Source organism: Pseudoliparis swirei, chromosome 6 (assembly GCF_029220125.1).
Source record: "Pseudoliparis swirei isolate HS2019 ecotype Mariana Trench chromosome 6, NWPU_hadal_v1, whole genome shotgun sequence".
NCBI classification, from domain to species: Eukaryota; Metazoa; Chordata; class Actinopteri; order Perciformes; family Liparidae; genus Pseudoliparis; species Pseudoliparis swirei.
Genome location: NC_079393.1, coordinates 22,306,572 through 22,334,444, shown reverse-complemented (window position 1 = coordinate 22,334,444; position 27,873 = coordinate 22,306,572). Strand labels below are relative to the sequence as shown.

At 40.3% G+C, this 27,873-nt stretch overlaps 1 protein-coding gene and 1 long non-coding RNA gene across 4 annotated transcripts in view; one reads left to right on the top strand and one right to left on the bottom strand.

The window, feature by feature from the left end:
- Nucleotides 1-14,166, top strand: part of gnao1a (guanine nucleotide binding protein (G protein), alpha activating activity polypeptide O, a) — an 88,233-nt gene extending 74,067 nt beyond the window's left edge. The window contains exons 7-8 of one of the 3 annotated variants that reach the window (XM_056417500.1): nucleotides 9,528-9,681; nucleotides 11,260-14,166. In XM_056417500.1, coding sequence (XP_056273475.1) covers nucleotides 9,528-9,681; nucleotides 11,260-11,447 — 342 coding nt within the window. In that variant the 3' untranslated portion in view covers nucleotides 11,448-14,166. Of the gene's footprint in view, nucleotides 1-1,327; nucleotides 1,482-3,311; nucleotides 8,954-9,527; nucleotides 9,682-11,259 lie in introns of those variants that run through there. The other 2 variants (XM_056417502.1, XM_056417501.1) reach the window with 2 other exon arrangements.
- LOC130195805 (uncharacterized) overlaps nucleotides 1-27,873 on the bottom strand; it is a 139,422-nt gene that overhangs the window by 6,342 nt on the left and 105,207 nt on the right. The window lies entirely within an intron of this gene.

Sequence of the window (27,873 nt, the reverse complement as noted above, 5' to 3'; positions counted from 1 at the left end):
CTGTTGACTTGAATTGTGTTTTTTGCACAGTTCATGCTTTATTGCATGCTATGTATCCATGTATGTGTCTGTCTGACTGTCTGTCTGCCACTGTCACTATTTGGATTGGTTCTCTGTCCTAAACGAGGCAATATGGGATCATAACCAGAGAGGAACTGCTTTCCACTTCATAATGAGTCAAGTCCTGTGTTTTCATCACAAAGCACTTGTGTACGCTGCATGGATAAGTGTCTTAACTGATTAGTGTTTGTTTTTAGATGAGCACTTACGAGTAATGTTATAATGTTTACTTTTCTTCTTTGTACTGATTTCATAAGTAAACTGAATAGTAAAACGGTAAACTAATGGAAGCCAAAGATCCCATAATCTACTAACTTAAGAAAGGTCCTCATGATGTAATAAATATAAGACACTTAAAACAGTTTCAACTTTGATATTTCTTTCCGTTATTTGTTTAGGTCCTCGTCCTTTGTTTTTAGCTGCATTTAAAATGCAAATATTACAATGTTTTCAGTTCATGATGTAAATATTGCTTTTAATATAGCAATAATGCTTCTTGGTGGAGCTTTTACTGTTTTTATTTTGTCTACGTGTTACGTTTATCACGGAAAGGCATCGTGTGTATCCGGCATAAGAAACATGTTCAGTCTTCTGCCTCAGGAAATATTTGCAGAGCTAATTGAAATGTGCATTGAGTGCTTTGTCTTCCTCACCTCATCATTGGTACACTGCAACCTTTATAATTCATTTCCTCTTCAAACTGTTGCTGCCTCATAAACATAAACATCTCATGGTGAGCAGGTTCTTTCCTCAAGGACATGAAACAGAAAAGCTAAAACACTCGACACTGAGACGTCTTTCCTAAGCATTGCTCTCTGGTGCCCCTAGTGGGCAAACTCCACAGGGCACCTTTAAGCTATCATGAATTCTCTCCCAGTTTACACGCTAGAAGTGCATGGCTTTGTTCAACTCAGCTGCAACGTTCAGCTGACTAATCATTGATGTTATTGATGTGTTGATTTAAACAAATACACAAAAATATACACACTCAACAAGCAGCAGGAAATGCTATCCGTAGAAAAGAGGAACTCCTCTGTTCTGCTTTCTCATTTTAATTTACCCGGTTCCTCTTTGTGTTTTAATATGAAGTATGTGTTCTTGATTCTGCTGCTTGTGTGCATGTGTTTTCTGAACACATTTGCACAAATAATATATGCTTGTCTAATTTGTGTGTGTGTGTGTGTTTGTGTGTGTATGTATCTGCTATGATGATGCAGACGATTGTGTTTTAAAGCCCTTTTAACCCTCAGTAATGTCTCTTTTACAGAACCGCATGCACGAGTCTTTGAAGCTGTTTGAGTCCATCTGTAACAACAAGTGGTTTAAGGAAACCTCTATCATTCTTTTCCTGAACAAGAAGGACATATTTGAAAGGAAGATCAACAAGTCTCCACTGTCCATCTGCTTCCCTGAGTACACTGGTATATATCGATGCACTTGATATTTTATTATTAGGTCATGCACTGCATCATTGTATGAACACTAGTAGACAATGTAGCGGCTGAGGAGGAGATTCCCCCAAGTGTTTGATCAAAGAGTCGCTGATAAAGCATTTCCACACTAAACCCAACTCTAGCGATTTAATGACATCAACCTTTTGAAAAATATATTTCCTCAAATTAACCTGTTGATCTGATCTGAGTGATATGTGGCTATCATTACTCATTCATACTCTTTCAACATCTTTCAGCAAATGTCTTAGTTTTGCTCTCCCTTTTAAATTACAGTTATAATGGTATTTGTAACATATTAGGGCTCAGCAATATGAACAGGAACTCTTTTACGAAGGTTTGACAAGATTGGGCACAATTCACGATTTCAATCGATATTTTCCAAAAGCATCTGCGTTAGTCATTTCACAGATGCAGCAACTATTACATTCACTTTGAGATAGCCAGCCACCTGGAGTCATGAAAGTCCATAAAACTTTATGTAATATTGTAACTGCTCATGTCTCAGCTCACAGGCTGTCGAGACTCAAGTAATCCTAACACTTACATTTACACAACGTAAACATTTGACATATTCATATATTGTCCAGACCTACATTGGATAACAAACTCAAACCAGCTGCCTAAATAACTCACTGTCAACATACTAACGTTATGACATCAACCCCAGACTTTATTTATCGGTTCTTTAAGTGTATAAATCAGCTTTGAGAACACAATCCTAGTTGAAAGATAAATAGGCGGCATATTCACTGAAGAAAGGGCCTCATGAAGGGTGCATGTTGCAGAAGAGTTAAATGTACAGTTGCTTTCATGAAAGTTACACTGCACAGTGAAAAGTTGTGGAAAAAAGGACAAACAGAAGTTTTGAGGGCAACAGAGAAGAGACGATTTAGGCTCAGACTGGAGCAAAACTAAAAGATGTTAGACAAGGAAGTAAATGAGTGAAAGAGTTAATGAAATCATAATAATGAAAAGGAGTGTTACCCGGAGTCCAATGTAGAGGAGCTGGAGGGTGCTCATCTAGATAGAGAGAAAGGGTGAGATAAGACCACAGAGTGGGGAAACAACATGAGAGAGCTAGAGTGTGAGAAAATGAGAAGAAACTAATGCACAAAGCAACACTGCAAGATGGAGAGAAACCAAAACACAGGGACTGTGAGAAAGAGATAATTAGAATTCCAAACCTGTTTCCTCTTCTCTTCTCTTCATCCCTTTGTTATGGCCGGCCGTTGAGCCTACTCTGATGAAGTTGCTGCTGAAGCAGACCGAATGACCACATTGATATGAGCCAAGTAGATCTAAAAAATGACTCCAATCACTGAGATCAGACTCATTTCAACAGCGTTATAACAAATTAAGGCTCCTGATTGAATCCACTCCGGAGCACAATGTGTTGCATTACAAGCAGAATGAACTCCCACAAATTATAATGGACTTGAAGGAAAAACTTGTACGTTAGACTTGGCGCTGCTGTGATATTGACCAGTCTTCAGTTTGAATCATGGTTTCATCCTTATGACTGGAGGACCCAGTATGTGTCAGTCTTGGACTCTTCCTCTTTGAAAACTATGATCCATAGGCAGTATTCAGAAATACACTTTGCCTACAAAAGCAAGATGTGCAGCCCTCAGCACATGTGTGCCGAGCTAGAAAGTCAAAGGTTGTGTTTTTATAAAATAATCATAAAACATTGCTGTTATGGTTAATGTCCTTAGGTTAGCTCACTGATATACAGCTTTCATGCCTTCACCTGACTCCCACTATATGTCATATTTCTCTGTGTGCCTCTGTCCTCAGGTCAAGACACGTATCTGGAGGGAAAAGACTACATTAAGTGTCAGTACGAGAGCAAGAACAGGTCATCCAGCAAAGAAGTCTACCCCCATGTGACCTGCGCCACGGACACCAACAACATCCAGTTTGTCTTCGATGCTGTCACTGATGTCATCGTAGCAAATAACCTGCAGGGGTGTGGCCTGTACTGACGACGACGTTAAATATTAGCCAGTGGAGGACAGATGTTTGACTTTACCGTACCAGTTAGTCACACGTATAATGTGTGGCCTTTATCAGTGCAGTTAAAGAGGGGGGCTGTGTTAGTGATGTCACCATATGGCTTTACCTTGAGGCTCGACTCTTAGTTAATGCATTGGTTGGTTAAGTGGGTTGGTTGGGACTTATTTGAATATATTTATCTCTTTGACTTCCTCGGGAAGCATTACATTGAAACCAAAATTCCAAATATTTTGCCAGTGTGCTGCAGAAATCCTGCCCAATGGCTCCAGTCAACTCTCCAGGGATACACCCTATGACTTGTTTGCACATGCAGCAGCACCTCACTCAAAGAACTGGACTGATTGCTAATTGACAGTCGACCGTCCTTTAGGACCAGAGGAGTGATTTCCATTATGCCAAAGTATTTCTCATCATTTCAATGAAGTTGCCAGTCTTCTTTGCCTCAGACTTGTGCCTTAGTTGCACGAAGGGCCAAAGTGAACATTAATATATAAGTATTTTGTTTAACTAGTCAGGGTCAAGCTCAGTCCACGCTGTTTACATCAGAAAGATGCTCTCTAGACATTATTAGGAGCATGTGATGTTAAAGTGTTGACAAGGCAACATCCAGCTTTCTAAGAAGACATTTACAATGAATGCTCAGTCATCAGCAAACAAAAAGTGTTTCTCTATGTGCTGTGTGAAATAGCTTTTGTGCCTTTATTATGTTGTATTTGTTGTGTACTTTGTTTTATTTAGTTTTCTGATGAAAGTCCTGCCCTGATGCGCTGCATTGGACTGTATTGTTGCACTATTGCAGAGCTCCAAAATAATCAGTATTTATTCAGTTGGACATTATGAACTAAATCATTATGAATACTGTAAGAAAAGATGAAGCAGTCAAATTATTAGACACAATCAATCTTGACTCATTAATATAAAGTGTTATTATTTTCGAAAATGAAATACTTTATTTGTATTTGTAATAGTTGCTGAGCCTGCTGAGAGGCTAATAGGAACCGTAAAGCTCTATTTAGTCGGGACTAAACTGACGACAAATTACAGACATGATCACCATCATTATGTGTTACACAGGTGCCCAGGTAACCAGTGGTGCTTTACACAATCATTAGAAACACGAAAAAATACACTTTAATAAAAGAGAAACATTCTAAAAAAATAGGTCATGAAATAACAGGTCATGGTAATAATTTCATTTATTTGTTTTGATCATTTCATATTTAATTTTTATGTTCTGTATTTTGTTGTTATATTTATTTTATTTAGTCAAAGTAATATGAGTTAAATCAATTCATTGGTTTAATATTACCCATTGTGTAGTTATATATCAAGCAGTGTGACAACTTTTAACATAATGATTAGTAGGACCTCTTCTGGCCCTTAAGACACACACATACTCCCCGTTATCTTCTCTTTTTGTACTGCACGGCATTTAAAGAGCCAATATGTCCAATTTAAAGCCCCCGTGTGTCGGATTCCTCAGTTAACAGTTTATATTTTCGCTAATAAAAAGCTACATCAGGTTTCCAGATTGCATGAAGGTCTTTGTGTTCCTCTTCTGCTCCCCACACACACGGTTTACCTGCATGTAGCTAACGCCTGCTCACATGTGATTGGTCAATACTACCTGACTACAAACTCTTCTGAAACCAACATCTTGGCTTCTTGGTTCACAGGCAAAGTCTGTTTATACAGATTATGGTTGCTTGTCATCTTTTATAAAACTACCCAGCAGGAGTTCATGCAGCTGAACTGAAATGTGTGTTTCCGTGAAGCAAAGGAAGCGCGTCATTAGTGCCTTGGCCAAGATGCGTTTCATTTTTTAGAGTGAATGTGTTTCGATCCCTGTAGAAAAAGGTTATTGAAATTGTTTCATCAAAGTTCGAAGAGGCAAGCAAGATATATTCTTTTTTTAATTTGAAAATAGATTGTGAAAGTCGCTATCTCTGTTCGGATTGATATTTCAGCCCCTCATATTTCATCAGGTGGTGTTCTGACTCCAACAGACAGATGATGCACCAAAGTAAGCATTGATGAGAGAGCACCCAGGGACATTGGAGCTGCACAGTGTAATATATTTATGAAGGATTGAGTGCTTGTAGGTACATATATAGTTCTCTGGGATTAGATTGTCAACCGTGTTACTATTTTTTCAATTCCGTTATTTAGCTTTCTGCTGAGCGCGTTGCCTTTCGGCTTGATAGTCTCGGTTTGATTGAGGTTTGATGTGCACGGCCGAGCTGAAATGAAAAGTGGCGGGTGCGTTTTGTGGAAACAGTTAAAAATAGAGCCTTGACATTAAAGCCAGAGATGAGTATAATGCCTGGAAAATAACAAATATGAGCTTTTTTCCGTGGAACTTTGTTGGATTGACTTCGCTGAGTGTGTTTGCGTCTTCACTGGTGTGAGTGCTCTCCGGCAAACAGAGGAAGTCATCTTCTTCATTTACCCATGAGCAGGGCATTCGCCGAATTCCCACCGCAGTCTAAACAGCCTGTCTGCTTAAAGCTGTGATTTTCAGGAGGTAGATGATGTCATTGGCTCACCCCACTGCATCTGTGCAGTTTCAGTTCTCATCAGAGCGCTGCCTGAGGCTGTTGATCAGCTGTGTGTGTGTGTGTACACGCGTTTCTGTCTGTGTATCTTGTGTGTGTTTACCGATTATATATAGTTACCTCCTATATATGTTGATATGAAAGGTCAGTATGTGAGTGTGTGTGAGTATGTGTGTGTGTGTGAGAGTGTGCCTACAGGACTGTCTCAGAAAATTAGAATATTGTGATGAAGTTCTTTATTTTCTGCAATGCAATTAAAAAAACAAAAATGTCATGCATTCTGGATTCATTACAAATCAACTGAAATATTGCAAGCCTTTTATTCTTTTAATATTGCTGATTATGGCTTACAGCTTAAGAAAACTCAAATATCCTATCTCTAAATATTAGAATATCATGAAAAAGTATACTAGTAGGGTATTAAACAAATCACTTGAATTGTCTAATTAACTCGAAACACCTGCAAGGGTTTCCTGAGCCTTGACAAACACTCAGCTGTTATAAATCTTTTTTTTTACTTGGTCTGAGGAAATATTAAAATTTTATGAGATAGGATTTTAGAGTTTTCTTAAGCTGTAAGCCATAATCAGCAATATTAAAAGAATAAAAGGCTTGCAATATTTCAGTTGATTTGTAATGAATCCAGAATGCATGACATTTTTGTTTTTTTAATTGCATTACAGAAAATAAAGAACTTCATCACAATATTCTAATTTTCTGCATGTATATGTATTGTGTGAGAGACAACATCAGCCCATGGGGGGGCTTGTGGTGGAGTGAGTATCTGTGGACTAATTACCCAGAAAGCACCTGTCTACCCTTTCCACACATAGGCCCTTAAACCCCCCCCCCACACACACACACACAAACACACTGAAGGCATAAATACACCCACGAGACTTCAAAATGCCACACTTGTCCGTGTCAAATAATATCACCATATCCAACCAAAGAGCTTCGGATGTCTTTTGGTTTGTTCGCCAAACGTAAAGCCGAAAGCTTTTTGTTTATATTCTTATCCTCTGACGTACATTTATTATATAATTGTAAAGTTAAATGATCCTACTGCATCGCCTTTGGTGTTGTGACTTTAATTAAACATGAAACATTAAACGCTGTTGTCTTGACACAATGACGAATAAGTTTGAAATCACTTCTGTCAGCGGTGTGGCATCCAACACCAGTTTGATTTGTGATTTGCATAAAGGTCCAACAAGCCTTGGGGGGGGGGGGCTTTCTTTAAAAGCAATATAGTACACTCACTGGGTGGTTTTACCCCGCCACTGTTGTATTATCAAATTGGTTGGGCATCATTCTCGCTTAATGCAGGGCAGCAGGCCCCATTGTTTAGTTATTTTAACCCCCAACATGTTTGTTTCTTGCCTGAAAGCCAGAAGTAGACTTTAGCTGTGAACAATGGACGAGTTCAAATTATTATCCACCGTTAGTTTGCAAGCTCCAGTTCACAGGCAGTTGAAAGGACGTGCCTACATTTGTATTTGTCCTCGGGAGGCGATGCAGACTGTACTGTCAGAGTTTTGTCTTCCAACTCCTTTCATGCCCATTGACCTCCGGCTGTGCACAAAACAGCGTGCGTCCTGGTTTCTTCTTCAGTATCCTACACGATGCATTTAACTAAGTGCATTGGAAGGGCCGTAACTGTGTTTTAACACATTTAAATTAATTGCTACGTATCGCATACAGTATACTTTCATAACTAATCTTTTTTTTGTTAACCTTATTTTGAACTCTGACAAAAACAGGATTTTTGAGTCAGAGTTCCCCAAAAACGTTAACACATGCAGGTCCGATGCCATCAGGAAGAACTGACTGATTTTGTTGCACAATTTTGTCATTTTAAATGCTGGTATAGTATATAAGGATATAATTGGAGCACATATATACATATTTATATATATATATATATATATATATATATACATATAAGCTCTCAAGCAAGAAATGGAGAAATAACAGCATGGGCGAGGCTGAGAGGTTAGTGGGTAATGTAGTAATAACTAATAGACTCCAAAAGGCTGCAGTGAAGGAGAAATGTGTGGGTTATGTAGTCTCAGGTTATGGGAAATAGTGTTTTTGATTTGTTTTTAAGTGGATGAAGTCTGATGTGAATATTACAATCAGTGGTTCATTCAGGTACAACGGTCTGATTACATCTGCACAGCAGGTGGCGGCACAAAAGAAACGTGAGAGCCACTCAAAGCCTGAGCAACATAAACAATATCTGAAGTCACACAAAAGCCAGCCCCAAAAATTATTTTGGGCTTAAATTTGATCCTATGTGAGACGTAAATGATATGACGTCAATCTTTTGCTCTTTATTTCTGCTTAAAATGTTGAAATCGAGTTTTACCTGAAGATGCTTTTGGGTGGTCCAATAATATGTCCAGCTCCCACTCAATGCTGCAGAGGCAGGGAGATGCTGCTCTGCTGCGGCACTGGGAGAGGAGGCCGCAGGGCGCATGACCGCGATGAACCGGTGTAGCATTATGGCGGCGGAGTGAGCTGGTAAAAGTCCTCACGTTCATCATGCTCTCAACTCTTACTGCTGCAGCCATTTTACTTTCCAACCCTCCAACGTGCAAATCATTTAACCTCTAAAGTCTCTCAATAGCTGTACAGATCCCCCACAGCAACATATACAGTCCTGTTCAATGTGGTTCTCTGTGTGTGTGTGTGTGTGTGTGTGTCTGTGTGTCTGTGTGTGTGTGTGTGTGTGTGTGTGGTGTATCTTCCTGCACTCTATAAGTAAAACATCCGCTGTATCCTTCCTCACTACTGTGATAATTTATTCAAAGTTGTATTCATAAAAAAGATAAACGACAATAAAGCACCACATGAGTAACTTGATATGTGTGATCCTTTTTCTGACCCAAGTTGCATTTGCAGAATATTTAAAATGTTGATTTTATTTATTTTGTCTCCCTCCATATTGTCCTAAACTGTGATTATTTATTATAAACGTTATGTAACGTGTCTTGTCGCTTAGTGTGCAGGACAGAGAAATCACTTCTCAGTTGCGATCTTTGCATGACTGCATAATATGCATTTGCTCTTAATTTAATTTAAGCAATACTTTTGCTTAAAGGTGTTTATCGTCTCTCCTTTCTCTTTTGCTAATGTCTTAATTGGAAAGAGAGAGAGGAGTGTGAAAGTATTGCTCTTTATTTCTGTGTGTGATAGTATGCGTGAGTGTTTGGCTCATTTGTGTCGAGTTTAAATGTGATCATGATGTTTCCCTTTTTCCTTTTTCTCTTTATCATCATTCATTCACTTTTCATCCTCGTCTTTTATATTTTCCCTCTCTCTTTTTAATTATCTTTCTCTTCATTTCACCCGTTCCTTTAATCTCTCATCTCGTCCATCTTCTTTAATTTAATTTACCCATTTCTTTCTCACCCTCTACTTCTGTCCTCCTCCGCAGAATCGCATGCACGAGTCTCTGATGCTGTTCGACTCGATCTGCAACAACAAGTTCTTCATCGACACCTCCATCATCCTCTTCCTCAACAAGAAGGATCTGTTTGCAGATAAGATCAAGAAGTCTGCGCTCAGCATCTGCTTCCCGGAATACACAGGTAGGACAAAAATAATCTAAGAAATGACTTTCCCTGAGTGCACAGGGGAGAAATAGCAAAAAGCTGCAAACCAGTGACACCACACACCGAAATGGAGCCAATGTACCTTAAATTGGCTGATCAATTTGCTCGGGTTTAAAATGAGGAGAACTTGACAGCTGACTATTTCAGCTTCACCATTACTGAGGAATGAGGTTTAAAGGAGTTCTTCTGCAGACTGGTGCAGAACGGCACCACCATCTGAGCAAATGAAATACAAAAAGTAAGAATTTGTTTGGAAATATGCTTCTTAAAATTTCGACGAGAAGATAGATGCCACTCTCATGCCTGGTTGTTACGTACGTAGCTGGAGGCCGGTTAGCTTAGCTTAGCATAAATACTGGGAACAGGGAGAAACCGCTAGCCGGGTACAAAGGTAACAGAATACAGTACCAGTGCCTCTCTTTTTATGATCGTTAAATTCTGTCACAAGAAAATTGACAATTCCAACAAAAGGTCCAGCACATAGTTCTCTTTTGAATGGAAATTGTCATAATTACACTGGTACGTTGGTCAGTGAGCCGGGCTAGCTACTTCATCTTTTCCTGTCGATAAGAAGCTCAGAGCACCGCATCGGGCCACATCACGAAAACTAAATCTCCCCTATATATACAATCTTAATGGGATTCCCAGATGCAAAATACAGAAGCTTTCTAAAACCTCTCCGGTGTTGATCCATTGTTCTGTAACTCCAGAGCTGTGAGGAACAATTTGAGTTTTAAAGTATGGAGATGTGTCAGTATTAATCAAAGCGGATGTTTCCAGCATTGAGCCACCGAAACCAAATGTTTGCTGTTGCCTCAACTGTATAACCTTCACTTGAAAAGAGCGATATACACGTAGATGTACGTGATTGTGTTTAAGAGCACAGGAGAGAAGGACTGAGAGGCTAAAACAGAAGCCGTGGGAGGAAAGAAATGTGATTTCTTCCTCATGTGGCGGTGAGAGTCAGATGTAGCTGTGGAAGTGAAAAGGAAAAGATTGTTAGTCGGAGAGCAGGAGACGGTCACGCTTGGACAGCTGTCTCCTGTCTTCTGTCCTCACACACACACACGCACACACACATGCAGGTCTCTCGCACGATCCTCCTCCCTTTATTCCCGTGAGGAGTCTCTTAGAATAATGTTTTAAACCGAACGAGGGAGAAAGTATATTAATAATTAATTAATATAATTATATAAGTTACTTTCTGCTCCAATAGCTTTCTGTGTTTTGCAGCAGTCGCTGTTTTTATGGTGAAATGTTTAGCTCAGGTCTAAACTAATCAATATGGGGATGCAGGTTATTAAGTTAGCATTATTAAAATACATATACAGGTAATGTATAAGCATATATATATGATGTCTTTGATAGAACCTATAACCCACGCCAAAAGCTGAAGGTTAGCTACCCTGGAATAATACTTCACAGTTATATTACTGCCTTGATACGTGAAGTGGTTGTGTTATTAATGTGTGGTGAGGTAAAACATGGAGAGTTGTGATCTCATTCACATCGAGGGAGTGTCATTGTAACAGCTGTCTGGTCTTCTCCCTCCAGGACCCAACACCTATGACGACGCGGCAGCTTACATCCAAGTACAGTTCGAGAGCAAGAATCGTTCCCCAAATAAGGAAATCTACTGTCACTTGACCTGCGCCACGGATACAGGAAACATCCAGGTGGTGTTTGACGCTGTGACCGACATCATCATCGCCAACAACCTGCGAGGGTGTGGCTTGTATTGAGCTGGTCCACACACCCCGTCATCTCCTCCCCCTTTTGTCCCCTCTTTTGTCTCGCCCCTCCTCTCCTCATCCTCCCACTTCGTTCCTGTTCCTTTGACACTGCTGTGGAAATGATGATGACGATGATGATTATTTAAAGAAAAAAGAAAGAAAAATGCAACTAGGTACATATTAATAATGAGGATAATCAAAAAATAGGCATACATACATTTATATATATATATATATATAAATATATATATATATATATATAATGTTTTTAGTTCTTGTATCTTCTCCTCACGCTCCGACTTCTCCTTCTGATGTGTATTGGCCTGCTGCCAAGCAAACTAATTTGTTTTAGTAGAAATCACGAATCCTGAAGCCTTGAAAACTTCTTGAACAAAGTCAATGAAAGCCTGCATTCCCCATCCTCTCTTTTTCTTTCTCAGTTGTGTGATTTGTTGTTAACAAAAACAAAACCTGTACCTTTTTTTTTTGGCAGACTTTTTTATTATTGCTATGAATATGACTTTAATTTGTGTTGATCGTGTGTATATTTATTACATGAGTATCAGTCTGTACACTGATTTTTATTCACATTTTGCCTCACCTTGACACATTTTATTTGTGTCTTATTTCATTAGTTTTTTTGCTATAGTAGTGATTATGTAATAACATTTTTTTGCGGAAATATGTGAAAATGCTGATAGCACAAAAAAAAACACCGGTAAGGTCTGCGAAAAAACCTAAAAAAAAACCTCAAGACCTGGTGAAACTGACAACACTTATTTTAACATTAGTCTTTTGTTTACATTAGTCAAGACATTTTAAGATGTTTGTTGTCAATTTCCTTTTTTTTAAGGTACGTTGAATCATTTTACTCCCCACAATCCCGTTTTCATTAACAGGAAGTGAGAATTCCTGTTCCCCAACCCTGGCCTTAGCCATTCGCCAACCTCCAGTTGTGCCCGAGCCTGAGAGCCAATAAGTAATGTGTTAAATGTCCGACCAGTGCCATATACAGAGGTCCTGGGGACGCTACGCTTCTAGAAGCAAGAGCACAACGTTATAACTCTACCTTCCTCACTGGTATAACCTACTAACATTCTTCATTAAGGAAACTCAGTCCTGGTTTGATAATGGTGGATTAATTTTGTTAATTTATTTATTGATTGATCGCCTGTCCTACACATGCCACTCTCTCTCTTTCTCTCTTCAGTTACACACCACCACCATGCCTGTACTTCTCTCACCTCCACCCATCTCTCTTTCTTTCTGCATGGCTCCCTGCCACCCTGATTTGGGGTCAAAGGGCCTCTCCTCTCTTTCCAACCCTCCCTCCTCTCCTCCCATTCCTCAGAAAACCCTGACACAGATAGCATGAGATACTTTGTATAAAGAGACCAATTAATTGATAACAAATTTTAAAAAGAAGCTGCACAAAAATGCTGTTGAGATAATAACTTTTAAAAAAAATGTATTCAATAAAAATAGCAAAAAATGAATGAAAAAATGATGGGGGGAAAAAAACCTAGAAAAAGAGTTTAGAAGGTGGATAGCAGCAACAGAAGGAGAGCGATGATTGGTTCCTTGATAAGATGGGGCGGGGTCAAACTAAAAACAATATGCGAGTCATCGTTTTGGAGGGTTGAAAGGTCACGTATGTGGCTCGGAAGAAGAAGTCTATATTTTGGGATTCTTAGAATTAAAACAGTTAAAAAGGACCAAAAAAATCGACAATCAAAATAATTAATAAAAACCAATGAGCGTGGGTATTGCGACATTGACAACAACGATGATCGTTTCGATCCTGAATATTTATCGTGCTTTGTAGCTACGAAACATTTTTTCTCTCTATCTCCCTTTTTTAAAATAAAGACGTTTTGCTAGTTCCGGTTTGACAGCGAGCCACGGCGACCTCATGCTGACCCCGTGTTGATGTGACGCTCCGTGCCCCGGCCCACTCTGCTTTTACCGTTTTGCCTGTTTCCCTGCATCAGAACCGTGTCCTCACTTTAGCCTGACTCCGAACGATTAAATATAATATTATAACGATATCTATTTTTATCATTTTAGAAAAATGAACGACTTTTTTGGGGGAGAGCACGTTTCTCGCTGCGTCCGCTAGTTAGGGACGCCGCATGTTCACACATCGACGCTGTATACAATCATGCTCCTTTCTTCTACTTCTCTGTTTCTTTTATCGTTTGACACACACCTTCCAGGTCGACAATGAAAAGCACAGTTCTCACATCAGACACACACACACACATTTGCTCGCACTTACACAAACACACACACGAGTAGATTTGGAAATGTGTTATCTGTTCATACCTAATCTGTGTTACCTCTCATTTATCGATCTATCCATCGATCTATATTGACCTCTCTTTCTTGCCTTGTTGATTTCTAGTTTAAAAAAAGAGAAAACAACCGTGTATACTGACATGATATACCCGTTTCTTTGGCATTCTGTTCCTGTTATCTTCATTATTCTTTTTAAATAGTTTTACCTGTTCTTTGTTCTGTTCTTTACCCAGTGGATGCTTTTTTCTGTGCAGCTCTCTCTCTCTCTCTCTCTCTCCCTCTATTCCTCTTTAGTGAATGTTTGTTATTTCATGTGGGATGTCCGTGCTGGAAAAACCAATCGAATGTAGTGTTTACATTAAAAAGCCACTGTTTTCATGACTACAACAAACCCTCTGCTTGCTCTGAGTCATTCCGTGGCATCGCTGTGTCTCGGTGTGTTTTCACCTTTCAGCTTTGAGGAACTGGGTCCCGAAGATTCACCGTTGAAGTTAAAAACCTGCAAATCAAACAGCTATACGTGCTTCAGCCGGCAGCAGGCAGCTCGATGCTGAGGCAGCAGATTGATTAAAGAGACAAAAGTTTGTAAAATGTATCAGGCTGACTAATGTAACTTCCTGAGTGACTCATGTTCAATAACATATAGACGATACATCCCATTGTTTCACCTCAGCGCTTTCATCATCCTAAATGTGCACTGGGAACTTTTCTTCACAGAATACATTTGGGATTTGAGTACGATATTAAAGTCACAGCTTTCATTACCTTCCGGCATATTGTGAGCCTAATTGACTAATCTACAGTCCCAGTGGTTGCATGTCAGCAGTGATAACAGTTTACTCAGCGCAGCAACCAGAATAATATGTTCCCCTGCCGATGTGGCAGTGAGAGTCTAGAGAGCAAAGCTCTTTGGTTGAGACTGAAATGCCCTACGCTCGAGTGGATTGACATTCAATGTTTCCTCATGACTTTGGTGAGTACCTTCCTTTGCTGGCGTCACCATGAGGTTTAGATTTTGACTTTTGAGTTAAATATCTTGATGACCTTTGGATGGATTGCTATGGAAGATGAAAAATGACCTTTCATAACTTTGATTCTGTAGCAGCAGCCTCAGATTTAAGATGTAATTAGTCCAATACTTTTATGAACATGGTTTATGACCAAATGATGTAATAAGGAAGCTTGTACAGCGGTATTGCAATAGAAAGATGTCCCATGCGGTCCAAAAAGCTTTTACCGATGGAGGACCATTGGAAAGGAGGGGTCTGTAAAACTTCACAGGAAACCTACCCAAGTCCTAGAAAAGCTATTCTGGCATGAAGCCATTCCGATGTGAAGTCCATGACCAGTAGCGCAGTGAAGGAAACACTCAGGCGAGAAATTCGCTTAACAAGAAATTTTCATTTAAGTGAGTGAGCGCCACCTTTGAGTCCAGTGTGCAGCTCTCAACCACGCCAAATAACTGCAAAACTCACGGCATTCCCATCAGCTGTATTTCATGTGAAGCGCTAATCATCAAACGTTCACGTGAGCTGCTCGACATGAGCATGTTGGCACGGTCACAATTAGTATATTAGCATATTTTAGCATTCAGCTCAAACTATATATATATATAGATTAAGATATCTTATATCTTCCGTGCTGCTGTTCCAGTCCAGATGGCAGGAAAAAGGAGACGAATGAAATCACTGACACAGCGAGCATCTCTGTCTATATTTTGGGATTCTTAGAATTAAAACAGTAAAAAAGGACAAAGAAATAAATATATATGTATAAGCATATGTATATGCTTGTGTTAACAAATAGCCATATGTGCTCGGTTTTGGTTTAATTAGATGTGCAGTTAGAAACATTTCCAATCAGGAGTGACTTTATTACAATTACATAACATTTAAATAGTGCAAAGTCTTTGCTGATAGGACTCCACCCTGAAAATAGGATAATTAAGGGGACGTAATGCTGAGGTCAGATGAGCCCCCCCCCACCCCCCATGCCCACCGCAGTCCAGACCAGAAGTGGTGAAGAAGGGAGTTGCTGTAATCCGATGAAGAACGAGGAGCCTGATGCTGACTGGAGGCGACTTGGGTGGAGGAGGGTCGGAGCTGATTTGAACTAAAATGACAACTGACAGCAGCAGAGAGGAGAAGTTATTTAAACGTTTGACAACAACGATGTGAACTGGCTTAAGGAAAGTTTGCAGCATCTGGTTGGTGAGTCCCCAATCAGCTGATATAATTAGAGACTGAGATTAAAAATTAAAAGGAGTGAATAAGCGTCTTCCTGACTGAACTTGAGCTTCATGTCTGATTGCTCATGTGGCTGACCTGTGCATAACCGTGTGCAGTACACAAGCTCGTTGTGAGTAAACTGAAAAGGATCTTCTGATTGGAAAGATCCAGATCATAATCCAATAACGGAGAGACACAAACACATTGCTTCCTCCTCAGTTGATCCCCACTGGAATGAAGTCGCGATGTGGTTTCAGAAACAAACAAACACACTTTCTCCATCGCGCTCTCATACACTTTTAGGTCAAACACACACACACTCGCGAAAATGCCAGCAGCACTGAAACATAGCACAGCGGCTGCATTAGGAATAGTGTGTGTTTACCATCTGGCTGTTGGCTTTACACTATATAGATTCCCACTCCCACTTCTTCACACATGCAATGTGATTCTTCTACTCGTCCTCTCCACGCGTCGTCCAGCTCTTTGTCCACGTCTTCACAACATGCTCATTTCATCAGTGCTGATATGTGTGTTGTGTGGGCAGAGACGTGTCGTGCCAGCACACTGAAGCAGAGTAATCCTGCACACACACTCCTCAAAGGATAACACACCCTGGCCTCTTATTAAGGCATACTTCAACTACACTGCTGGGTCTATTGACATCAAACATCACACACACACACACACTCATACGCAGATCATAAAGACTCCCTGCCACAGCAGATAAAATAGTAAATGTGAGCTGGAGTGGTAGTGGGCCGAGAGGGGGAGAGAGGTGGTGTCTGACAGTAGTCATTCCAACATGAAGAGAGAGAGAGGAGTCTTTCATCCTCGCTGCTGTGGCAGTATGCTGCAAAGGAAAAGGCAGTTCACAGGGTTCAAGAATAATACAGAGAGGCTGGGCAGATGAAGAGAGCCAGCAGACAGCAGCAGAGGGGAATACAGAGAGAGAGAGGGAGGGACAACTCTCAATATTATCTTAAGTGGGCTCACCCTGATTTTTTTTACTTTTTTTTAAACCAGTCACTCTGCTTATTTTATATCTATTGATTTGTTCTTCATCTTATTGGGCCAATAATGTTCTCTTTATCTGGTTTGTTTGTTTGTTTGTTTATTTGTTGGTATCCCCAGTGGCAGTTGCAGCAACTCAATAGTAGTTCCCACTATAACAACTCTCTCTCTCTCTCTCTCTCTCTCCCCCCCCCCCCCCCCACACACACACCAGGAGTAAACTCCAGCACATAGTCTCAGGTCACAGAGTTTAAGAACAGCAAGCGAGAGAGAGAGTCTATATTTTAGTTTAAAATCTTGGATTTCAGTGTTAAATCAATACAAGAGATTGATATATGACAATTTAAAAGTGCATTACAACAAATCTTTCATTTCCATTTGAATATTTGAGAAATTGGTAAACTTGCTAAATTAAATTTTGTTTCTGTTATTAGGTAAAAGTGACATTCATTCATCTTTAAGTCATAATCTTTCATTCAAAACATTCTGTGTGAATACTGCTGTAAGAGAAACCGCGGTATACGAACGCATCGCCCCAAATGTGTATCTTAGTGAATCTCTTCTCTCCACTAAGTGGCCACAATCTACAGGCAGTAATATTCTACAGATGGGCATAATGAGGTCAATAAATCAGATCAATCAAATTGCTCCTCACACTCTCCCCACCGTTGCCTGCCATGTTTATATGTCGATGATTGAAGGTTGTCACCTCGACAAGTTTTGATACGGCTGGGTGATTCTTTAGAGTTTTAAAACGATTTTTATTTATCATGCAGATTACTATCTAATTGACATCTAAGTATATTCAATACAATTAATGTGAAGTAATGCAATTGAAACTGCTATTTACAGACTTGCTGCAAGTCTTTGAGACATTAATGTCCCCAGCTTTTTCATCGCGGTATTTCACTTATGATCTGGTAATAGGGGAAGTTGTTAAAACAAGCAATTAACTCCTCAATACAACATCATTCTTACTTAGTAGGATATCAAATTAGTGGAGGCACCAAGCGTTAAGTGATATTCAATTTTTTGGTGAAAGAGTAGAAGCATAACACAGACAATTAAAAAGCCCCATGCACTAAGTCGTAAAGCTGCATACAGACAATAGAGCGGCGTGAAAGAGTGCAGCCCGTTGGCTCAGCGGGGGTGTCAAGGCAGACGGGGTGGAGGCAGGTGCAGTGACTTCATGTCGTCTTGTTGTAACAGCGAGGTTGCCAGGTTTGCTACTAGCCTTGAACCGCTTTATTTAGCAACCCAATAGAGTGCTGCAGGGACGACCCTGTAAGTCAGCATTGCACTGGTTCCCTTCACAAAAAGCCACTTGGATTTGTTCATTGGATTTTTGGATTATTGCAGAACATAAGACACCACGCTCCCACCACAAGGCTGTGAAGGCGTGATGTTTTATAATCTCATTTAGCCTCTTGCTAGCAACGCCCTTTTTTAAGACATGCAAAAGCTTGAGGGGCATTTATACCATGGAACAAAATGTTAAAATATCTGAAGCTTGTGTTAAACACAAACCTTGTTTCAGGCATTTAACCAAAAACACATTGACTTCAGACAACTTTGGGCTGAGGCCAGTTAACTTTTTCGTCATGCTTCCTTTCTTTACTCGGCTAGAAAAAAAATAGCTTCTGGTCCTCTCTTCATGTTTAAGTTACGAACAGAAGAGTGGTGTCGATCTTCTCCTCTAACGTGCGTAAGAAGGCAAATGAGCACATTTTCAGGGTTACCTTTCTCACGCAACATTTTCCAGCTCTGGGGGATCCCGAGGCGTTCCCGGGGCAGCTGGGAGATGTAATCCCTCCAGCGTGTTCTGGATCTTCCCCGGGGTCTCCTTCCAGTTGGACGGGCCTTGAAATCCTCTCATGGAGATCCAGGAGGCATCCGAACCAGATAGTCGAACCACCTCAGCTGACTCCTTTCAACACGAAGGAGTAGCGGCTGGATTCCAAACTCCCTCCTGATGTCCGAGCTGTTGTTTGTATCGGCAGCCTCGTTCTTTGGGTCACGACCCAGAGTTCGTGACCATAGCTGGAGGGTTGGAACGGAGACCGACCAGTAAATTGAGAGCTCCTCTCCACCAAGACGGTCCGATGCAGCGCCTGTTTCACTGCTGCAGCCGCATTGATCCGCCTGTTGATCTCTCTCCATCTTACCCTCACTCGTGACCAACACTCTGTCCCCACCTGGAGGGAGCAATCCACCGTGGCCGCTTCACACTCGGCTGCAAAACGCTGGAGGTCGCGGTCCGAGGAGGCCAACAGGACCACATCGTCTGCAAACAGCAGAGAGGTGATCCCGAGACCACCCCCAAACCCGACGGTCTACACCCCCTGGGTGCGCCGAGATATCCTGTCCACGAAAGTCACGAACAGGACCGGTGATAAAGGGCAGCCCAGCGGAGGCCAACACCCACCGGGAACGTGTCTGACTTAGTGCAGAGAATACGAACACAGCTCCGACTGCAGGCGTGCAGAGACTGGATAGCCCAGTGCAACGAGTCCAGCACCCACCTAAGTATTTGTTTAGAATATCTATTGCCATTTTATAAAGACAGAAAAAGGACGGCCACACATATCTAGATATTGATTTTATATTCTGAAGGGTCATGACTGCAGGGAGCATTTCATTTATGAGTGACTGGCAGCTGTATTTGACCGTCGAGTGTTAAGAATCTTAATCCTACTCAAAGTTACCTCGCAACCTATTTTTAAATCCTGTGAAAAACATCAATAAATCACTGTCAAATGAAACAGAAGATAACAGGAGTGAACTTATCTTTCTGCCTACTTCACACAAGTCGTATTGAACAGGGCTGCGAGTGGCGAAGACTTTCATCTTTTTTTAAATGAATAAAAAGAAGAATTGTGTGGAAATGTTGAACTGAACAGGCTTGTTCTCACGAGACTTTTTCAGCTTTGAAAATAACAGGCAAATAACATTCTACCACCCAGCGCTCTGTAATATATTATCTTGTGTCATGCCACCTTGCATTTACTTTTGCACAACTCAGAGAAGTAAAAACAATAATGCTGCTGCGAGTGATGAGTTCCAAACACAAAACATAGTTTTTTTTCAATTGTTCCATTAGATGGAAGGAAATTAACATCTGGTTCTCCTGCAAGGTTCATGTGCATGATTCAGTGCAACTGTCTACAGCACAGAGCAGTCATGTAAATAGCCAAGAGTACAGAGAAGCACCTGGCATGTGTTTATTACAGTAATTATCAATACAGTTAGATGGAGTTGTCAAGCCTTTCCCCACATAGTTTAAAATACTTTTTTTAGGTCTGGCGAACAACAAAGACCAGAGAAAGGTGGAGAAGCCATTCTGCAGCTGAATGTATGAGGACAGTGTGAATTACGTTGGCTCTGTGCTAATTTGAGGGTGTGTAAAGCCACGCCAATGTCATCCAGGAGCCACAAGGAGTCGTCACTCACCAGAAACCTTTCCACGCCTAAAGATCTCTGATTTTGTACCATATTTAAATGAAAGTTGGGCTTCTTAAATCTACTGACCAAATGTACAAAGAGATGTTTTCTCAATCCGTCCAAGCTTCTGCTGTAATTCGACACACACATAATCCAACTGTTTTGCAGTTACTGTGGTGTCACCATGATTTTAGCTTCTAACGTTTCCCACATCAACTCCTCACTGAACTTATCAAATGCATTATCATTGTGTGGGTTCTCGCCTTCTCTCATGCTGCAGTACCACTTTACGCCTGAACTGATCTGCCACGTGTGACATATTTGATATTGTTGAAACCCACATTTAGTCAATGTGAACATCTGCCTTAATCCGTTAATGCTTGATTGAGTTTCACAAAGACTAAAATATCTTTCTGTTTCTCTCATTTATACATTCATGAAAAGGATTACCCAATTAAATCAAGCCAAGCGCGCTCTCTCTCTCTCTCTCTCTTTCTCTCTCTCCCCCTCCCTTCCTTCCTTGAAGTGGAACGGGTGACCCACCTAGTGGTGAGAGGAGATCAATGCACACTCACACAAACTCACACAAACACACACACACACACACACACACACACACACACACACACACACACACACACACACACACACACACACACACACACACACACACACATTTCCACATACACGCACACATACACATGCACCAAAAGGATATTTATAGTTATGTAGCACCAGGCTGTCTGTTGCTAGGATACAGGCCATTTCAGATTGTTCCAGCACGCAGCGTTAACCAAAAGGAAGTATTATATTAAGTATGTAAGAGGAGATACAACAGGCTGTGTGTCCACGCGGGATCATTACACCACTGACACGGAGCCGACAGTAACCTAGTGGGAGAACATGCCGTAAACAGATCTGTATTATCAACTGTTCTCCTTGGCGACAGGAGGAGTGGACGCACCGGAGGCTTCTCACGGGGAACGAGGCCGCTGTGTCGCCCTCTAGTGGTCCAGAGCGAGCTCTGCAAGGGATGTACGAACTACAATAAAACATAAATCAAACTTTTTAACCTGTCGGTGTTCTGGGCCTGAGATGACGTATCCAGTTAGGCCAAATGTACCGTATCGCCTGCGATCTTTGACAGACCCAAACAATTGTTTAAAATCTCTTGGTATTATTTACAAAATTGGTATGAAAATAATATGCCATTAGCTGCATGATAAAAACATTTTTGCCAAGGTGTGTAGGGAATGACACATGTCAATGTGTATAACATGGGGCGGTTGTAGGATTCAAAGAAAGGGGGGATAAGCCCCAAGGGGAGCGGGGTGGCCGGTTATGTTTGCACGCACAACACAAAAATGTTTTGGGCCCCGGATATCCATCATTAGAGACAGAATTTCAGGGTCATAGTAATCATTTATGCTCATTTGGATACTATAACTGATATAAAGATGAACTAGTTAAGTGTCAAATATACTATTCAATGAAAACAAATAGTATAATAATATATATTAATGCAAAGAATGGAGAGATGCCGATAGTTATTTCTTGTATTTCGAATTCACTCGTTCACACTCTCACTCACTGGAGACAGTTTCTAAGTTTCCCTTTCGTTTGACTCAAGTAAACCTGAAGGTAAGCAGGTAACAATCGTTAACAACTACCAATATATTATATTACATTGTATATATATAGCCCCATTCTGTAACTACCTGGACTCCGTGCTTCATTTACTTTGAGCTAAACTCCTGGCTGTCTTGACGAGAGACATGACTGACATTACTCACCCATTCACACAGTAATGGGGCTACCATCAAGGTGCCACCTGCCCATCGGGACTAAGTAACCATGCATTCCCACTTACTGTATACAGGCACAAGCTATCAGTTATAATGGCATTAAATTATATTTATTTCCAATATGTTATATATAGATATATTGTCATATACAATGTAATTTTAAGGAGCAAGGATATGTTTAATTTCTGATTACCATGAATAGAAATCACAGTTGCAGCTTGAGAATTTGTTTTTCTTCATCCAACAGACTGAATATTTTCTATCCAGCTGGTTTAAAGATTCTTAAAAAAACAATCTTCAGATCAATGTTTCTATTGTTAGAGGGCTTTTATTTGAAAATGTTCTATGACATTTACTTTTAGAGAATTAGATTATCTGCCCATAAATTCTACGTTTTTATTTGTATTTTAATTCCTTTTAATCTAATGTAATCACTGTATTTATTTCTGTTACACAGGGTGGCGCCAAAGGCAGAATCCTCTATGGTACACAAAGTGAAGGTTGTTGGTACAACTTTAACATTGAACTAAAAGACATATGTATGGATATGAAACACACATCAATGACTGATTTATTTTTATTTTTGCATCATAGCTTCTCCATATTTGTGTGGTGTGTCTGTGTTATTTTATTTGCAGATGCCCCCTCCCACCACCAGCTCATGTCTTCGGTGTGCAGACAGACAGACAAACGGACAGACTGGCGGACCGTAACACTGTAACTGATCTACTAAAATACTGGACCATGTGCCATTCCAAATGTGTCTTCCAGCCACGGGATCCCACAGTCTGACCAAGAATAAACACACACATCCAGGCGTCTCCCCTGCTCTACACTGTCGGCCGTCTAAGTGCCCTGATGGTTGGGAGCCCTGCGCGCGCGCGCGCGTGTGTGTGTGTGTGTGTGTGTGTGTGTGTGTGTGTGTGTGTGTGTGTGTGTGTGTGTGTGCGTGTGTGTGTTGGGTATCACAGTTACTGATGCAGGGATGTCTGGATGAGGAAGGAGGTTGATTCCTAGTCGCTGATGTAACCAGACTGGCAGAGTTGGGTCACAATGAGCCCGCATGCGGCTCTCTTCATGGAGCCGCCTGGTAATCCTGTCTGTTGCCAATGGTCATTTAATCCAAAACAGAGTCAGTAACTCTTTGCTGTCTGTGCGTCCATTGACCCTGCTGAACTTTGACTGACCCTTAACACTCCTCACAACTGACCGTTCAACTGACGATCAACATAAACAACACAGGAAAGAGGAAATGGTTATCTTCAAAGTGCTACCCAGGAAATACAGAACTCTTGGTGTAGAGAAGGAGGTTGAGAAAGTAGAAGAGAACGAATAGCAGCGAGAATAAGATCTGAGATGTCTCACTGAAGAAATCCCTCATGCATGATGTATTTGCTGCTTTAGTTGTGCATAAATTGTTGCGTAGACAAACCAGACCGCAGTTTCCGGGTCTTGGTTTCTCTGTCAGAGTTACAGATAGTCAAGAAACTTGCAAACATGTCATTTCTGCACGACAGTGTGTTTGAACATCACGGACGAGGAGGAGATAACACAGAGCCGCAGGGAGAGCGACGGATGACGAGTCACTTTGCCCACATTCTTGCTCCATCTCCTTTGTAGACGCATCAAGACGACGGGTTGAGAATAGCATGTTAACTGTACACACACACACACACACACACACACACACACACACACACACACACACACACACACACACACACACACACACACACACACACACACACACACACACACACTGTTTGTCACGAGTCAGCTGTGTGTCCCTGTAGCATCATTAGGTTTTCTGTGATCCTGCGTTATCGTTGCACTTTAAATATTCATTAGGCCACTTCCACTTCCACAGCCGCAGCTGCATCTTCTTCTAAAGCAGCAAACTAAGCCAAAAATAAATCTGTCTGTATCCTTGAATAACAATGAGGACGAACAACAACTCTTTGTTATGATATAGGACAGATTATTTCTTTCTTTCTTTTGGGTTTGAAAAGGTTTGACATGTCTCAGGGAAATATTGCTACTTAACAAACAAAAGAGGAAAAAAACATTACAATGTAGGATTTATTTATTGGATCCCTGATGCTATCAACTGAACTTAAACTGTAAGACAGACTGTAATTACATACATTGAAATTAATTTTAACAAATAATCAACAGACTTATTTTCTATTTAGTCACAGAGGTAGCTTTATAAATATAATCAATGATTTTAGGTGCAATTGTGCTTTTATAATCTTTTTTTATTTGACGATTTTTTTATTATTTAAAATATATAACTTAACATAATATATGCAACTGCGTCTGTAAATAATAATAATTTTCATCATTGAATAATTAATCAAACATGTATACTGTAACAATAATTAAATTGTTCAAAAGACTTAATAATAATAATAATAATAATAATAATAATAATTTCTGGGGAAGGAAGATATAGTGACTATGTGGCACTTTTCTTGATCAATGAGCTGAACAATTAATCCCTTATCTAAATGGTTCAGAATTATTAGTATTATTTTATATTACATGGGATTATTTGTCAAAAATATTTCAGTTCAAAATGAAAGAATGACTGACTGCATATTGGCTTCCAGAGAGCAACAGCATGAGGTCAGCATGAAGTCCAAATGAGATCAGAGTGAGGTCAGCATGAGGTCCAAATAAGATAATAAGCATGAAGTCCAAATGAGATCAGCATAAGGTCAGCATGAGATCAGCATGAGGTCCAAATGAGATCAGAGTGAGGTCAGCATGAAGTCCAAATGAGATCACCATGAGATCAGCATGAGGTCAGCTACAAACACAACCTTTCCTGTAGCTACCCTAAACATGTCCCATCTAGAGAGACTTAAGGAGTGTTCATCTGGTGGCCATGACGGCTGTCGATGTTATTCCAAAGCCTTCAGTCTGGAAATCATCATCAGAGGAAATTGAACAACCTTTCAGTGATCCATCAGTCATGTGATTTTACTGACACGGATGCTGGACATCTTCTCCTGACTCAAAGAGCTGTGGTGCATTTGGTCTTCACGCTTGATTCAACGCTAAAAAATGTTTATCAGACCCACAGATTTGTGAGTAAGTGAGTCCCAAATGTAGACAGAGATACAGAGACTGAGCACAATGGTTTCAGGAAAGTTACCCAATAACATTAAAGAATAATTAAAAAGTGATAGCAGTGGAAGCGTTCAACATGTTTACCTTATGCTCATCTGGGTTATTTGCATAAAAACGCACGATTCAAATTGTGTTTTTATTAAAATATTTGCTTTGATTAAACATTTTTTGTGGGGCATTAGTAGTTGTACTTGTGTATTATAAACGTAAGGAAGTTGAACAATTCAATTCAATTCAGTTTATTTGTATACCCCAATTTCACAAATTACAAATTTGTCTCGGAGTGCTTTACAATCTGTACACATAGACATCCCTGCCCCAAAACCTCACATCGGACCAGGAAAAACTCCCAAATAACCCTTCAGGGGGAAAAAAAGGGAAGAAACCTTCAGGAGAGCAACAGAGGAGGATCCCTCTCCAGGATGGACAGGTGCAATAGATGTAATGTGTACAGAAGGACAGATTTAGAGTTAAAATACATTCAATGAATATGACAGAGTGTATGAATAGTTCATAGTAGGCATATGAACAGGTCATGACTCCCTCTATGTTATATCGCTGTGAAAACATCTCCTTCAAGCCAAAAGCTACGTTTTACAAGATTACACAATCATGACAGCGTTATAATTTACAATCGCCCAACGGTCATTTTAGAGAGTAGCCTGAATGCACCAAAGGTATCAGATGATATCCCATACAACTAAACTGCATTCTCAACTACTTTTTGCGGGAAACATATTTTATCCCGAATTACGTTCACCGTTATAACAATTAAGACTTAAGACAACAAAAGGATTTGGTTATGTTAAAAACACAGACCTGCTTGGTTGGGTTAATTAAACCTCATCGCTTGGGTTTAAATGAGGACGTTTGTTAAGTTATTAATTTGTTTCTTTTCCACAGAACACAAACTACTTGCAGAAAGTCCCATGTTTGAATTTGATTAGAAACGGATTTGTGATGCTATAAAAACAAAAGTTCCTTTGCATGGAAACGCCGTGAGAGATGCTCGGCCCTAAAGTGCGTGAGAAGAGAAACAAACTGAACTAAAGTGAGCCGTGCTCACTGAGCTGCGTGGAGATGAGATCAGACTGCATGTCAGAACTATTCACCATGGCAACCACAGATTATCTGATTAATTAATGAACCTTTTACTGCATCACCAGCTACTGTTGTTAATCATTCACGCGCTGTTTGGCCCGCAGCTAACACACACAAACGGAGAGTTTGAGACAGAAATAGTGAGCTCTGTGTGTGTGTGTGTGTGTGTGTGAGAGAGAGAGATCCTCAGGCTACCCGAGTGGGAGAAGACTGGTAGAAATCAATGACATAGGTGTCATAAAAGGAATGTTTCTTTTCATAAAGATAAATCAGAGCATATGCTGCAGCCTGCAGCCTTGTTTCCACCCCTTAAATCCTCATTAGAGTGAGAAGCAGTGATCACAACGTTTAGCCTGCAGAGACGCACCAAGCAGGACAAAAACATCTTTATTTTTAGACACTTTAAAGATTAGCACGCAACATATTCTTGATATCATGACATGGAAATATTAGATATTAGAAACCCTTAAATATAACACCTTCTCAGTTTTCTTCTGTAAGTGTGTGTGTGTGTGTGTGTGTGTGTGTGTGTGTTTGTGTTATTACAGCATGATTATAAATGTGTTTTGTTTTCTCTCTCCTTTTGTCTCAGGGGATATTCACAAACAAAACAAAAAACAAAACATGTCACAACACAGAAGAGCCGATGAGAATGTACACAGACACTTTCAACCTGCAGGTTCTTGTTCATAGTTTAATTAAGACCCGTGTGGGTGATTGTGAAACTCCTGTGGGAGTCTAGTAGTCCTATTTCCTCTGTGTGTGCGTACGTATTTGTGTGTGTGTGTGTGAGAGTGTGCGTTGACTAAATAAAGGAGCTGTGCTACATTTCAGATGCATGTATTATCCGCCTGTTGTATGCAGAATAAAAAATGCAGTCATCTATATGTTGCAAGCACCAATATGTTTCGTTCGCCTGTGCTTGTTTCTGTGTGTGTGTGTGTGTGTACGTGTGTGTGTGTTAACCCTTGTGTTGCCTTCGGGTCATTTTGACCCGATTCAATATTTAACCCTCCTGTCGCCTTCGGGTCAATTTGACCCGATTCAATGTTTAATGTCGGTGTTCTTTCGGGAGTCAACAAACAAACATAAAGTACCTCACACTTAAACTTGGAAAACAATATTTATTCTAATAATTTTCTGGAGATTTTAATAGCTGGGGTCATATTGACCTCAAGGGTAAAATATGTTAGTAAATATAAAGGTAACAGGAGTGTTAAACATTGAATCGGGTCATATTGACCCGAAGGCAACACAAGGGTTAAATAGAATGCATTTTTACACTTTCCTACTATGCTGTGTGAATGTTTAGTTACTTTGAAGCATATCTAGGCTGCTTTTTTATCCCATCGGCATTTCCCGCTACAGACAGTTTGACGTGTCAAAGCATGAAGCTCAGATGAAACCGACTTC